This window comes from Ambystoma mexicanum, chromosome 3q (genome assembly GCF_040938575.1).
Source record: "Ambystoma mexicanum isolate Mex_15411 chromosome 3q, UKY_AmexF1_1, whole genome shotgun sequence".
Lineage (NCBI taxonomy): Eukaryota > Metazoa > Chordata > Amphibia > Caudata > Ambystomatidae > Ambystoma > Ambystoma mexicanum.
In genome coordinates, this window is record NC_090926.1 from 1,089,400,345 (window position 1) to 1,089,412,604 (window position 12,260).

General features: G+C 40.9%; 1 protein-coding gene across 1 annotated transcript; it reads left to right on the plus strand.

Moving 5' to 3' along the window:
• The first annotated feature begins 4,823 nt into the window (after positions 1-4,823).
• LOC138581959 (protein transport protein Sec61 subunit gamma) lies at positions 4,824-5,182 on the plus strand. The gene has a single exon (XM_069652869.1). It carries the CDS (start codon positions 4,856-4,858, stop codon positions 5,060-5,062), a length of 207 nt encoding a protein of 68 aa, XP_069508970.1. The 5' UTR covers positions 4,824-4,855; the 3' UTR covers positions 5,063-5,182.
• Positions 5,183-12,260: the final 7,078 nt, after the last annotated feature.

Genomic DNA, 12,260 nt, shown 5'->3' on the forward strand with positions numbered 1-12,260 from the left:
TTTCCCATAACAGTACATTGCCCTCTGTTACAATGCACGCTTTTCCCATGAATCAAGAAAGTACTTAAAATAGAGTTTCATTACCAGACTCTAGTCTTCCTCATCCTGCACCCACTAGATGCCACTGTCTAATCCAACATGAACACATTTGCTTCCAGGAAATGTCTTCCAACCAGTAACTAGACGCCGGGAACCTGGATGAATCCAAACATGCGGGGAATCATCAGGACATAGCTCCAATATGTGCAGTCCATAAACGATCTGTTTGGTAGAAATGTCCACTGGCAGTCAACATTATAACAGTGGCTAATATCATTTTTACCAGCCCCGCTCTATCATTCTGGCACACATTTCCAGACAACGTATTTCTGCACATAAAACAATATAACAACATCTCATTTGTGAATCTTGTCTCTCCCTGTTAGCTTTCAGGCTCACTCCCTTGGTGTCACATTCGGCAGCTGTGCTGGTGATTCCCAACTTGCAATTACTACGGGTAACATTCCCTGTTCAGTATTGGTGGAACTAGGCCATAACTACCCTATGGCTGCTCCTGGACGGCACAGAATAATACGGATAACTAAGGGAGCATTTATTTTCATAGGTTTTATGTTATTATGGAGGAATGACTCAGATGTACATTCATTGCATCACAGCGGATAAGACATTTTCATGATTTCATTTACGTAGTCAAGTATGGGTTACAAGACCTGCAGCTCATGTCCTCACATTTTGGGCAGCAGAAATAATATACCATTATACAATCAGGGCATTATTTCCCACTTTACCCAACCTGATGATGGCCTTCCAGATGTTGAACGAGTCACTCTTGATGTTATTGTAATCAGTCACAAAAGGGCCAGCCTCTTTACGTACAGGGTTCCATGTTCCCTACATTCAGTCAAAACATGTTGGCCGGTCTCCAGTTTTCCCATGGCTTCACATGATTGACATATTCTCCTCTGTTTATTGATGCCCCGCTTAGGGCCAATAACCATTAGTAGTGTCAATCTACCAATGCGTAGTAAAATTATAAACCTACATAACTCTGGAGAGGGGGACAGTTTGATGTAGCCTTGAACAGACTTGGGATTATGGACCAATAAATTAATAATAGACACCAATCCCATTGTGCTAACTTAATATTGGATTTCTTGGTCAGTTCTTGCAGACTGTCCTCCCAATGTGGGCTCCATCCCATATTATCAAAACACACCATACTGAGGGATTCCATGGAGTCAGACAACTTACTAGGAGTTAGTTGACCAAATAGAGCAAGAAGCGGGCAGATAGGGAACTTAACCTGCTTTTAGGAGTAATGCATTTCTTTTTTTCAGAGCCATAGGCAAATAATTTCAAACGGGACACCAGGGCCAAGTCCAAACATTGAGCCAAGCAAAATCATGCATACTAATGGCATCTAATCCATTTAATACTGATGTGCAAAAACATTGTTTATATAGGGTGAGTATCCCATGATAGCTGAAACCCGATGCCACTCTTACACACTTATATATCATATTCAGCTTGGTTATTGCTTTGCTTTTCATAGCATTTACCAGTTCTGCATAATATGTCTTAGTAGAGAATTGGACACCCAAGTATTTATAGCTGGAGACTAGTTCTATAATATTTCCATTGATAGCTAGGGTAGGAACCTTGGCGTGCTTATGTGAGAAATACATGACCTTCGTTTTCTCGTAATTTAATATTATTTCATGGTTGTTGGCAAAGTTTTGTAGTGCTTCCATGGATCTCTTAAATCCTGCAAAGGTATGTTCAAACAGGATCAGGTCATCTGCATAATAAAGGCAATAGACCGTACAACTCAGTATCTTTAGACACACGATTATGTATCTTCTCTTTTGTTTCATAATATTTTTATTTTGCAATATGAACAAACAAATTATAACAATATATATATAACAATAACTAGTCGAATACCCGGTAGTAAAACATAACAGAAGTGTACCATCCAACTGGATAACAACAGTGAGTTAGCCAAATAAATATACCCAATGAAGTAAAGAGAAAGAAGAAAAGAAACACAGAAAAAGAAGAAAAAGAGAGAAAGTCAGTGAAATGCCACAGATAGTCGATTTAAAAATTCCAACAATCAGATATATACATTATGGAGAGCATTATACATTAATATATACATGAGAACCATGGAATGTACAGAACAAAGGCATAGCGAATCAAAAACAATGGAAATGAGATCTTCCAGGGACCAAAATTGTAACTCACATATCGACAAAGCATCCCAAATATCCCAAAACTTTCCAATGTCTCCCGCTTGTTTGTGAATCACTTTTTCATAAGTGGAGATGGTAAGCAGTTCCTCTACCCATTTATCAATATAAAAGGAACTGCTCGATTTCCAGGATCTTAATATAATTTTCTTTGCAATCATGCAAGCGTGGAGGAGCCAAATCTTTTTGCAGAATCAAACTTCCTCCATCAGGGACATATCTCCCAAAATCAGTAAAGAGGCAGTCCAAGGGACTGTACAACATAGAACCAAACCTAACCTCTCACAGACACACTCCCAAAACATCTTAATCTTTGGGCAGAACCAGATCAAATGACTGAGGGTGATTTGCGCATTCTTACACTTCCAACAAAGTTCGTTCTCCAGAAGGTATCTGTTGAATAACCTTACGGGTGTCCTGTAAGATCTAAAAAGTAGTTTTGTCTGTGAGGCTCTAAGGTGCCAGTCCATACTCATCAGGCGTGCGTTACCACAGCATCGTCGCCAACAACGCATATCAACCTCTTCCCCCAGTTCTTGAGCCCATATGTCTGGCAACCTTGGGTCCCCTTTACGGCAAGCCTTTAAGACTCCATACATTGTAGCTGCAGGGTGAGAAGCACTTTTGCAGGTCAATAGAGTTGACCAGGCTATGTTCTGATCTGCTAGTTGAGACACATCCAAACTTGCCATAATAATGCCCTTTAATTTCCTATATTCTGCAAATGGCAAATCAGACATGTTAAATTACCGGTTCAATTGTGCATATGATATCCATTTACCACCTTCAACCAGATCTTTAAGGTATTTTATGCCGGCTAAAAACCACCCAGGCCAAAATAGGACTTTTCCCTGTGATTTCAGTGCCGGGTTAAACCAAATGGAAGCATCAGGGAATAGATAAGGCTCTGTATTATTGGGCTTAGAAATTCCATGCCAACAGTCTTGTAAAAACTCAGTTAGTGGATTAACTCCCTTAGTTTGTTTCCTCTTGTTCGTCAATAAAGCTTTTGGATCCAACTGTGACACAGCATTGCACTCCCAAGCTAAGTAGTTTGTTTGCTGTTCCTCATCCGTTTCAATGACCTTACATAGATGACGAGTTGTGAATGACAAGTGATAGTCGACAAAGTTCGGTAAATTCATTCCCCCTTGCTTGAAAGGCAGCTGCATTTTCCACATTGCAAGTCTTGATGGTTTTCCATCCCAAATTAATTTTTGCATGATTCTGTCTGTTTCCTTAAAAAAAAAAAGACCAGGCACTTTGATGGGAAGCATAGATAAAATATAATTCACCCGCGGTGCCAGATTCATTTTTATACAGTTTATCTTTCCCCATGTGGACAGTTTCAGAAGTCCCCACCTATCTAAGTCAGATTTGAGTTTTGGTAAAAGCAATGTAAGATTCATCGCTGGCAATTTGATCACCTCAGGAATGATCCAAATGCCCACATATTTCATCTTTTCCGGACTCCAGGTGAACTTCAATTGAGCACAGGTGTGTCACAGGCAAATATTCTTTACTCGAAGAATTTCAGACTTACTCCAGTTCACCGTGTAACCAGAGACTAGGAAGAATTGCTGGATATCTTGCATCATGAACAGTATGCAACCTGTTGGGTCCTGTAGGGCCACCAGGAGATCATCTGCATAGAGCCAGTTTAAATTCTCATGATCATTCCCAATTATTGGTTGAAGCCTATCATCAGCTCGCAATAATATTGCCAAAGGCTCCATCGATAAATTGAACAATAAGGGCGAAAGTGAGCAGCCCTGCCTGGTACCCCTGTGAAGTGAAAAAGCGCTCGAAATAAGGCCATTCATAAGTACACTTGCAGATGGATTTGCATATAATAACCGTACTCAGCGCTTAAAGTCCTGGCCAAATTTCATTTTGTCTAAAAATGAGAACAAAAAGGCCCATTCCACACGATCAAACGCCTTCTCGGCATCCACCGATATCACAGCAGTGGTGATTGGTTGCTTATGCCCTTGCTCCATTGATAACAAAAGGCGTCTCATGTTGTCAGCCATCGCCCTCCCAGTGACAAAGCCAACCTGATTCTCATGGATCAACGACGGTATAACTGCTTCCAGTCTGAAAGCCAAACACTTCGCACGAATCTTGCAGTCAGTGTTAATCAGACTGATTGGCCTGTAGTTTTCGCATCTTGCAACAAACCTATCTTTCTTCTTGAAGACTGTTATTAAAGCATGTCGAATCGTGTCTGGCATGGAATTAGTCTCAACGGCATTGTAATAAACATCACAAAGAAGCTGTAGAGCAGAATCAGGAAGTATCCCATACAACTCTACAGGCAATCCATCTGTGCCTGGTGATTTGCCCACAGAAAGTTTAGAAATGGCCATACGAATATCCTCAACTTCTATTCTCCCTTCAAGGCTAGCTGCTTGATCATTTGACAGATGGGAGACGTCTAATGAGTCCAGAAAGTTTTCTATCACAGCATTTTCACAATTCAATTCCGATTTGTAAAGTTTTTCATACAACTCATGGAACAGAACATTTATTTCTTTTTGTTGTGTTTTCAAGACTGTGCTCGGGGGCGGAGCTTGTCATCGGGAGCCGACGTCAAAGTAATCATGGATCAAGTAATGCAGTTTGTTGAACCCAGCCGCCAGTTTGTAAAGGATTCCATCCGACTGGTTAAAAGATGCACAAAGCCAGACAGAAAAGAATTCCAAAAGATCGCTATGGCAACAGCAATTGGATTTGCAATAATGGGGTTCATAGGCTTCTTTGTGAAACTGATCCATATTCCCATCAACAACATAATTGTGGGTGGTTAAACACCATGTCCAATTCCTAATTTGTGAAGCACTTGGACGACAAAGGCGAACCAGCTCCCCACGCCCCATTACAATTCATGTACACTTTTAATTTTGTTTTTGAATAAAATAAATTAGGCACTGAAAAGAAAAAAAAAAAAAAAAAGGACTGTGCTCGGGTCTCTGATTGCATTGATAAATCAATCACTCTCGGCTACTTTTAACCTATGTGCCAGAAGTTTGCCTGCCTTTTCTCCATTTTCAAAGTAGTTCATTTTCTGCCTGAATAAGGTCGGATATCAATTTATTTAATTCAAATGTAGCCTTCCTCAATTGAGACTTAGTTCGTTCATCGCGGCTAACAGCAAAGCAATTGTCTAGATGCTTAGCCTCAGTAGACAACCTTTGAATTTCTTTGATTTTCAGTTTGCTTTGCTTGCCAGTTTTTGATATGAACACACCACAGACAAAACATGTGATAGCTTCCCTGGCTGTGGAGACTTTGACATCCTCAGACCTATTGATTTGAATGAAGTCTTTAATTTCCTCTACAACTTCATCTTTAGTCTGCTCATTTAGCAGAATTTTAGAATTAATTCTCCACCTGGATGACTTCAGCATAGTATGTTGTAAGGAAAGACGTAAAGATACAGGTGCATGGTCGGATGAGCCCAATACTAGAGTCAAAACAGTTGAAGTTCACTTGGCCCAAAGTCAAGAAGAAGTCAATGCGGGAATAGGTATCATGACACAATGAGTGAAAGCTGTAATCTCTTTCAGACGGGTGCTCTAAGCTGCATATGTCCTCTAAATTGAATTCATTCATCAGGCATTCTAAAGATCTCCTGCTCTTCTTCGGGACACGCGTATTGTCTCCATTTGAGCGATATAATGCTGGATCCAACACCTGGTTAAAATCACCGGCTAACACAATTGCACTAACACCAAAGCTTTGAATCAATTGTGCAAGTTCGTGGAAGAAAAGGGGTTCATCCAAATTGGGTGCGTACACATTGCATAAAAGTATCGCTGTATCTTGTACTTTGCCCAACACACATACAATTATTCCTTCCTTGTCTGTTTTGCTTGAGATGATTGACAAAGGGAGGTGTTTCTTAATGAGTATTGAAACGCCTCTTTTACTGGTCGAATAAGTTGAGAAAAAGGTTTGGCTAACCCATCCCGTTGACGTTTTTCGGCTTCTTTACAGTCCAGATGGGTCTCCTGGAGGAAAGCGATGTCACATGAAGTTGATCTCAAATAGGATAAGATTTTGGTCCCCTTCACCACAGTCTTCAGGTCATTAACATGCCATGAAAAATTGTTAAGATGATTTACAGATCTAGAATTCATGCTGTCAATCTTAATCAAGGTAAACAAATAAGCGTGATCAGTATAGAATAGTGAGAAGAGAAAAGAGATCAGAAAAAGGAAAGAAAAAAGAACCCACGCCCACCAAGGCATGAGTCAACCAGATAACACTGGTACTAGTTACAAATAGATGGCACACTGCTGAGACATAGCACTAAGGTAGTTCAGAAAAAACAATAACCTTAGCAAATTACTATAAAAATAAATCACCAACCCCAGCTCCCCTCTCCACCCCCACCCTATATATTTATTCAGTGGCTGACACCAAAATTTAAGAAGAATCGATACCCCCAATAAACCCCTATTTCAAAACAGTAACATCTATGGAGCGTATGTCATAGTCAAACAAGGTACTAACCTAATACAAGGGGTGTCAATCGGAACATGTGAGGTACAACAGTCATAATCCCATTCACGACCAAGCAGGCTCACTTTTTCACCCCAATACATCTGCCCAAACCATGCTGTCTAAATCAATCCAGTAACAGATCACACCTACAACTCAGCATCACTAATACTTGGTCTTCATAAAGGCAATGCAAAAAGACCATAATAGCCGGCTAATATATATATAGCGACCTCTGGCACCAGACACTGGGGTACAATAATAATAAACACCTGGTTCTCTCTGACATGCGATTCAGAACCTCATTCATCACCAGATAGTGCATACGGGCCAAGGTCCCCTTTATGAAATTACGTATGTGTCAAAAAGCTCAGAGATTCTGCCTTCAGAGAAGCCAACTATATGCTGCCTCACAAATGAATTCTGTAATACATATGTTCTAATGGCTCACCCTTCCCTTTCTTATTTACCATAATAATACATTTCATCTATAAATACAGTAGAACTCTATCCAGGAGAAATAGCAGCAACAAAATAATCTATTTAAATCATAAATATGATGAAGCATTGGTGTCATATATGTAACTCCATAGGAAAATCCCTACTTCAAGGCTAGCTCTTGCATCCGCTAACAATTGTTTATTCCTGGCAGCCACAATCAGTTTCAGTTTAAGTTTATTCATTTGTATTGCACACCAGACCCGCGGGTATGAGGGCGCATGAGCAGCATGGTTATTCAAAGCTTGGTTACAGGTTGCTTATACCATACATTACAATCTTCCAATGTTGCAATGTAGGACAGTGTATACAGTTTTACCAGAAGGGTGTAATACAATACAACATTTTTATAAATAACAGATAAGCATACATTACAGGATTGCGGCAGTGTGGTGTTGGAGGTATTAGTGGGTCTTCTTCTTTATCCAACGGATATAGTTGCGTTTGAAGTGTGTATAGGTTTGGGGTGTCCTGAGGGAGGGAGGTATGGCGTTCCAGTGTTGGGGTGCTTTCACCTGGAAGCTATTGCCGCCCATTTTGGTGCGTTTGAACCTGGGAACTATGAGCAGGTTCGCGTTGGAAGTTCTGGTGGGTCTGTTGGGGGGGTATTTGCAGATTCTGTCTGCCAGGTAGCGTGGGGCAGCGTTGTTCAGGCATTTGTGGGTTAGTGATGCGACTTTAAGCAAGATTTTGTCTATTTCTGTCAATGGTCTGTAAACTAAGTAGACATTTTAAAACAGCCTGTACCAGCACTTATCTCTACAATTACTAACGATTGAAGGAAGTCCGCAGTTCTTTCAAATATTACAGTGTATCAATCCGACCCCAGCCACCTGATACACTTCAGATTACACAGATGTATTCTCGTGCAATCCCATAGCAGCCAGAAACAGATCCCGTGGACAGCCCAATCAATTCATTTTGGCCAGTAACTTACTCTGATTTACTGTATCGAAGGCCGCCCGGAAGTCTATCATGGCGACATATAGGCCAGGTTGACCCTTAGTTTTAGTCTTTCTGGTTAGGTAGTCAAGTAACCACAAGTAACCACAGACAGTGGTATGTTCCTGAGCCTGCACAGAAACCCTTTTGGAACTTGCTTAGTAAGCCTATCGACTCCACCCAGTTAGTCAATTTGTCAAGTAACAGTGAAGCAAAGATTTTTCCTGTGGAGTTTAACATGGCAAGCAGTCGAAGGTTCTTAGGGCATTTCTAGACTCCCTCTTGTAAATAGGTATAAGAACAGAACAGAACAACACCATTATTCAGGGACCTTTGCCTCCACAGACACTTTCCTAAACAGGAGGTAAATGAGCTCTCCCCACTATTCCATATTATTTTTTATTATTGCGTTGGGGATGGAATTAGGGCCGGGTGCTCTAGAGTCTTTTGACATGGTCTCATCATGTGTGAAGTTCAGACAGACCCTAGCCCAGGCCATAATAGATTTTGCATGGTAGAGTGTGGGTCATAAAAGGCCTCGTGAACATGTCTAATCCACTCTGACTCGCCAATAGCACTGATCTAATGAGTAATTGTTTGCCAGTAACAGAATAGGATACAAGAACTGTTTTGGCTTGTTCTGTCGCATTCTCAATGGCAGAGTACTTGTTAAAACCGTAATTCATCCTAGAGAAGTTGTCTGATGGGGATTGCTGCTTTTTTTGTCCAATTAGATTTCTTAGAATATTTTTCTTTAATAAGAATTGTCAGTTCTCAACCGCGTCAGCATCAGTCAATGTGTCTGGCCACTGCAGTTTGTCCAGGAATTGTTTGTAGAATGTTTCTTTGAGGACTGCTCTAAGTAGCTGTTTGAGATCAGCAATATTGGGGTTATAGCATGTTTTAACAGTGGCTCTGTGTTCCAAAAATGGTGTAGGGTGTTCTGGCAGTGATGGGAATTGCTGTGCCTTATGGTAGAGGTCTGTTGAGCTTGAAGTGTGTATGATCTGAGTGGCACCATGGGCGGTGGCTGCAGGATAAGTTTGCATTGGCATAATGGAAGCATCTGGTGATGCGATAGGAATTGCTAGGATCACAGGTGTCCAGTGTGGGAGTTCCTGAAAAAGAGGTGTGGAAAAGTTGCAGGTCTTGAGGTGATAGGTCATGTTGTGTATAATATTTGGATAGAGACCCTCGCATTTCTGCTGCTAGATACTTTTGTATGAATTTATCTGATAAAATATTGTGTAGGCTACTGTATCAGAGAAGATGAGCTGTGGGTGAATTAAAAATAAGGGTTGAATATGGTATGGCAGCTGGTAATGGTGTTGAAGCAGCTGGTAATGGTTTGTCTAGAGACCCACGTGTACATTAGGGACTGCATGGTGGCTGTTGAGGCAGAGGCAGGTGTTGGGGTTTGGGAGGTAGAGATTGCGTGCGTTCAGGCAGAATTGGAGGAGGGGACAGTAGAGGACTAGGTCTCGGCGGTCTGGTGGAGAGTATGGAGGCAGGAAATATATAGGATCCTCAAGGGGGGCACATGGAGGGACCTGATCTTTATGTGGAGCGCTTGGAGTTACCTCTATGCTAGCGAATAATTTGGTAGCATGCGTACATGAGACAGGCTGTGTACCTGGGATGCACATTTGTAGTATTCTAATTCTTTTTCTAACTGGGCTTGTGTGTTTTTGAAAGATCTAATCTGACATTCTCTGAAGCGCTTCTGGGCCTCTATATACCAAAAATATGCTTTCCACTGGTTTTGAAAAATCTTTGCGTACAATTTCTCTCGGGTGCCTCGCAAAATGACAAGTTTGTCTATATCAAAAGTTCCTTCTTCAGGATATTGTTGATCAGTACTGAACTTGGCATAATAATGCCGTTTTGAACGATATTTTCATGTGTATGCACCATAATTATGCTACATATCATATGCCTTGTTTTTGTATCTGGAGGACTAAGCTCAGAGAAACGAGAACCCATTGTGAACCACGAAAACCGTCACATGATGGGTAGGTGATCGTAAAAAGCACAGTCAAAACTATTTAAAGACAAACCATCTATGTGGCACTGGGAAGATGAATTGAGGGAGACAGAGTGAGTCAATAATTTTTAATTGTTTGCTGACTGAAAGTAAAAACTGATGCCCACACAAGAAAGAAAAACCGAAACCTGCACGGTCTCATCTGAAACAACCGGCACTTGAATACAGATGATTGCTACAGTTCGCCATTGTAGTGTGAAAGAAAATAACATCAATCTGTTGGAAAACGGGTTCTGGTTGTTGTGATTCTAGAACCTGGCTGCTCCAGGAATGGCAGCTTGTGGCTGAGCGCCTGTGCCCTGAGCTTATCTCCCATTGCTACAATGGCTGACCTTACCGCTACTGAATCATCTCAACCAGTTAAAAGACAAAAAGGAGGGGAAAGTGATACTACAGAGAGTGAAAAAAGAGAAGATAAACTTCCTGAGCTTTTAACCAAAGTGACATCTGACATTGCAGACATCAAGACAAAATTGTTTGCTTCAGAAGAAAGATATACTGAGTTATCCACCAAAGTTGACTCAGTGGAAAGTCACCTGAACACAGTGGACGAAGACACACAGAGAATGGCTGAACAAATAAGTGAATTACAAATTCAAAATGAGAAGTAACCCTTAAAGCCTCTGAACAGGAAAACTTCTCTAGAAGAAATAATATTCGAATTGCAAGATTTCCAGAAAATGTTGGGAAGAATTGTCCTATGGATTTCTTGGAGAAATGCCTGATAAAAATACTTAAACTGGATCCTAAAATGCCTTTTGAAATAGAGAGAGCTCATAGATCCCTGGGACCAACACCAGCATTGGGAGAGAGACCACAACATTTAATTGTGAAGTTCTTGAGATTTCCTGTAAAAGAACTAATCCTCGGAAGGTTTCGGCAACTGAGTGATCTCTCTTGGGGAGTGAAAGTGAACCACAATTTACAGGGGCACCCCTTAAATACAGGGGACCCATAATCACCATAAACCAGAGCAAAATGCACCCCTCTAGGGAATTAAAAGACATGAGTTAATCTTGCAGGTGATGACAAGGCTTTAATCTTTACAGATCATGAGCATTGGGGAAATGCAGAGGACTCTGCCATTTCCAAGCCAGCATTCTGTCGTCGTCTTTCGCTGACTCCAAGATCCTCTGGATACTGGTGCAGTGCCTGGGGCTTAAATACCCTTCACTTGGTCACTGAATACCAGTAGAGCTCCTCCAAACGTGTTCCTCTTGCCATACAAGGGATGCTGCAGAGGCTCCAGTGTTGCATGGTCATGTTCCCTACTTAACAATAATGCTGTATTAGCAGGAATACTTTGTCGCTCTTGTTTAGCATAATTTACTATGTTATAAACATTCATACATAAACACATCTTCCCGCCATTCTCTCAACATTAACTCCATAAAATTGTATTTGATGTGGTCCAATAACTTCTACAGAAAAACACTTTTCTAATACTATGTCGTGTTGAATCTCCATTGGCCTGTGATTGACAGGAACAGTTTATCATCCACTTTGTTCTCTCTTCCAGCCTTAGACTCAGTGATGCAACACCGCACACGAGCTCTGTGATCTATTCTTAGCGCAAGCACATTCCTCTTTGGCAGAGAGCCTGCTCTTTACAGTTTGTTTTAAACAAAGCTAATTTACAATGTACAACAGTTTTATATATAAATCCATCTACATAGTTGTGGGCACTTAGATTTCAATCCTAACAATCTTTATTTAGTGACTGCCATGCTTGTGTGTGATTAATTTTGCATGAAAACAGCTTTTCTCAGTGCTATATTGCTTAAAGAAGTCTTGCCTCATTTGTATAGCGCTTGGGACAGTTTGGAAATGTAGGAAAGCACTAGGCTCCTTCCCAACATTCCCCCCTTTTGTTACTTCTACAGTAACTAACTCATCCCCACTCCACATATCTACAACCCCAGAAATATTAGGTTGATTTTTGCTGTTGTATGGCAAGGTGTTTTAGGTCCCCCAATTGATACCATCGTCTTTGCACTATAAGTGACTATAGGAACACC

Excerpts from the sequence above, each read along its gene's own strand:
- LOC138581959 (XM_069652869.1), top strand. The coding sequence starts at position 4,856 with ATGGATCAAGTAATGCAGTTTGTTGAACCCAGCCGCCAGTTTGTAAAG.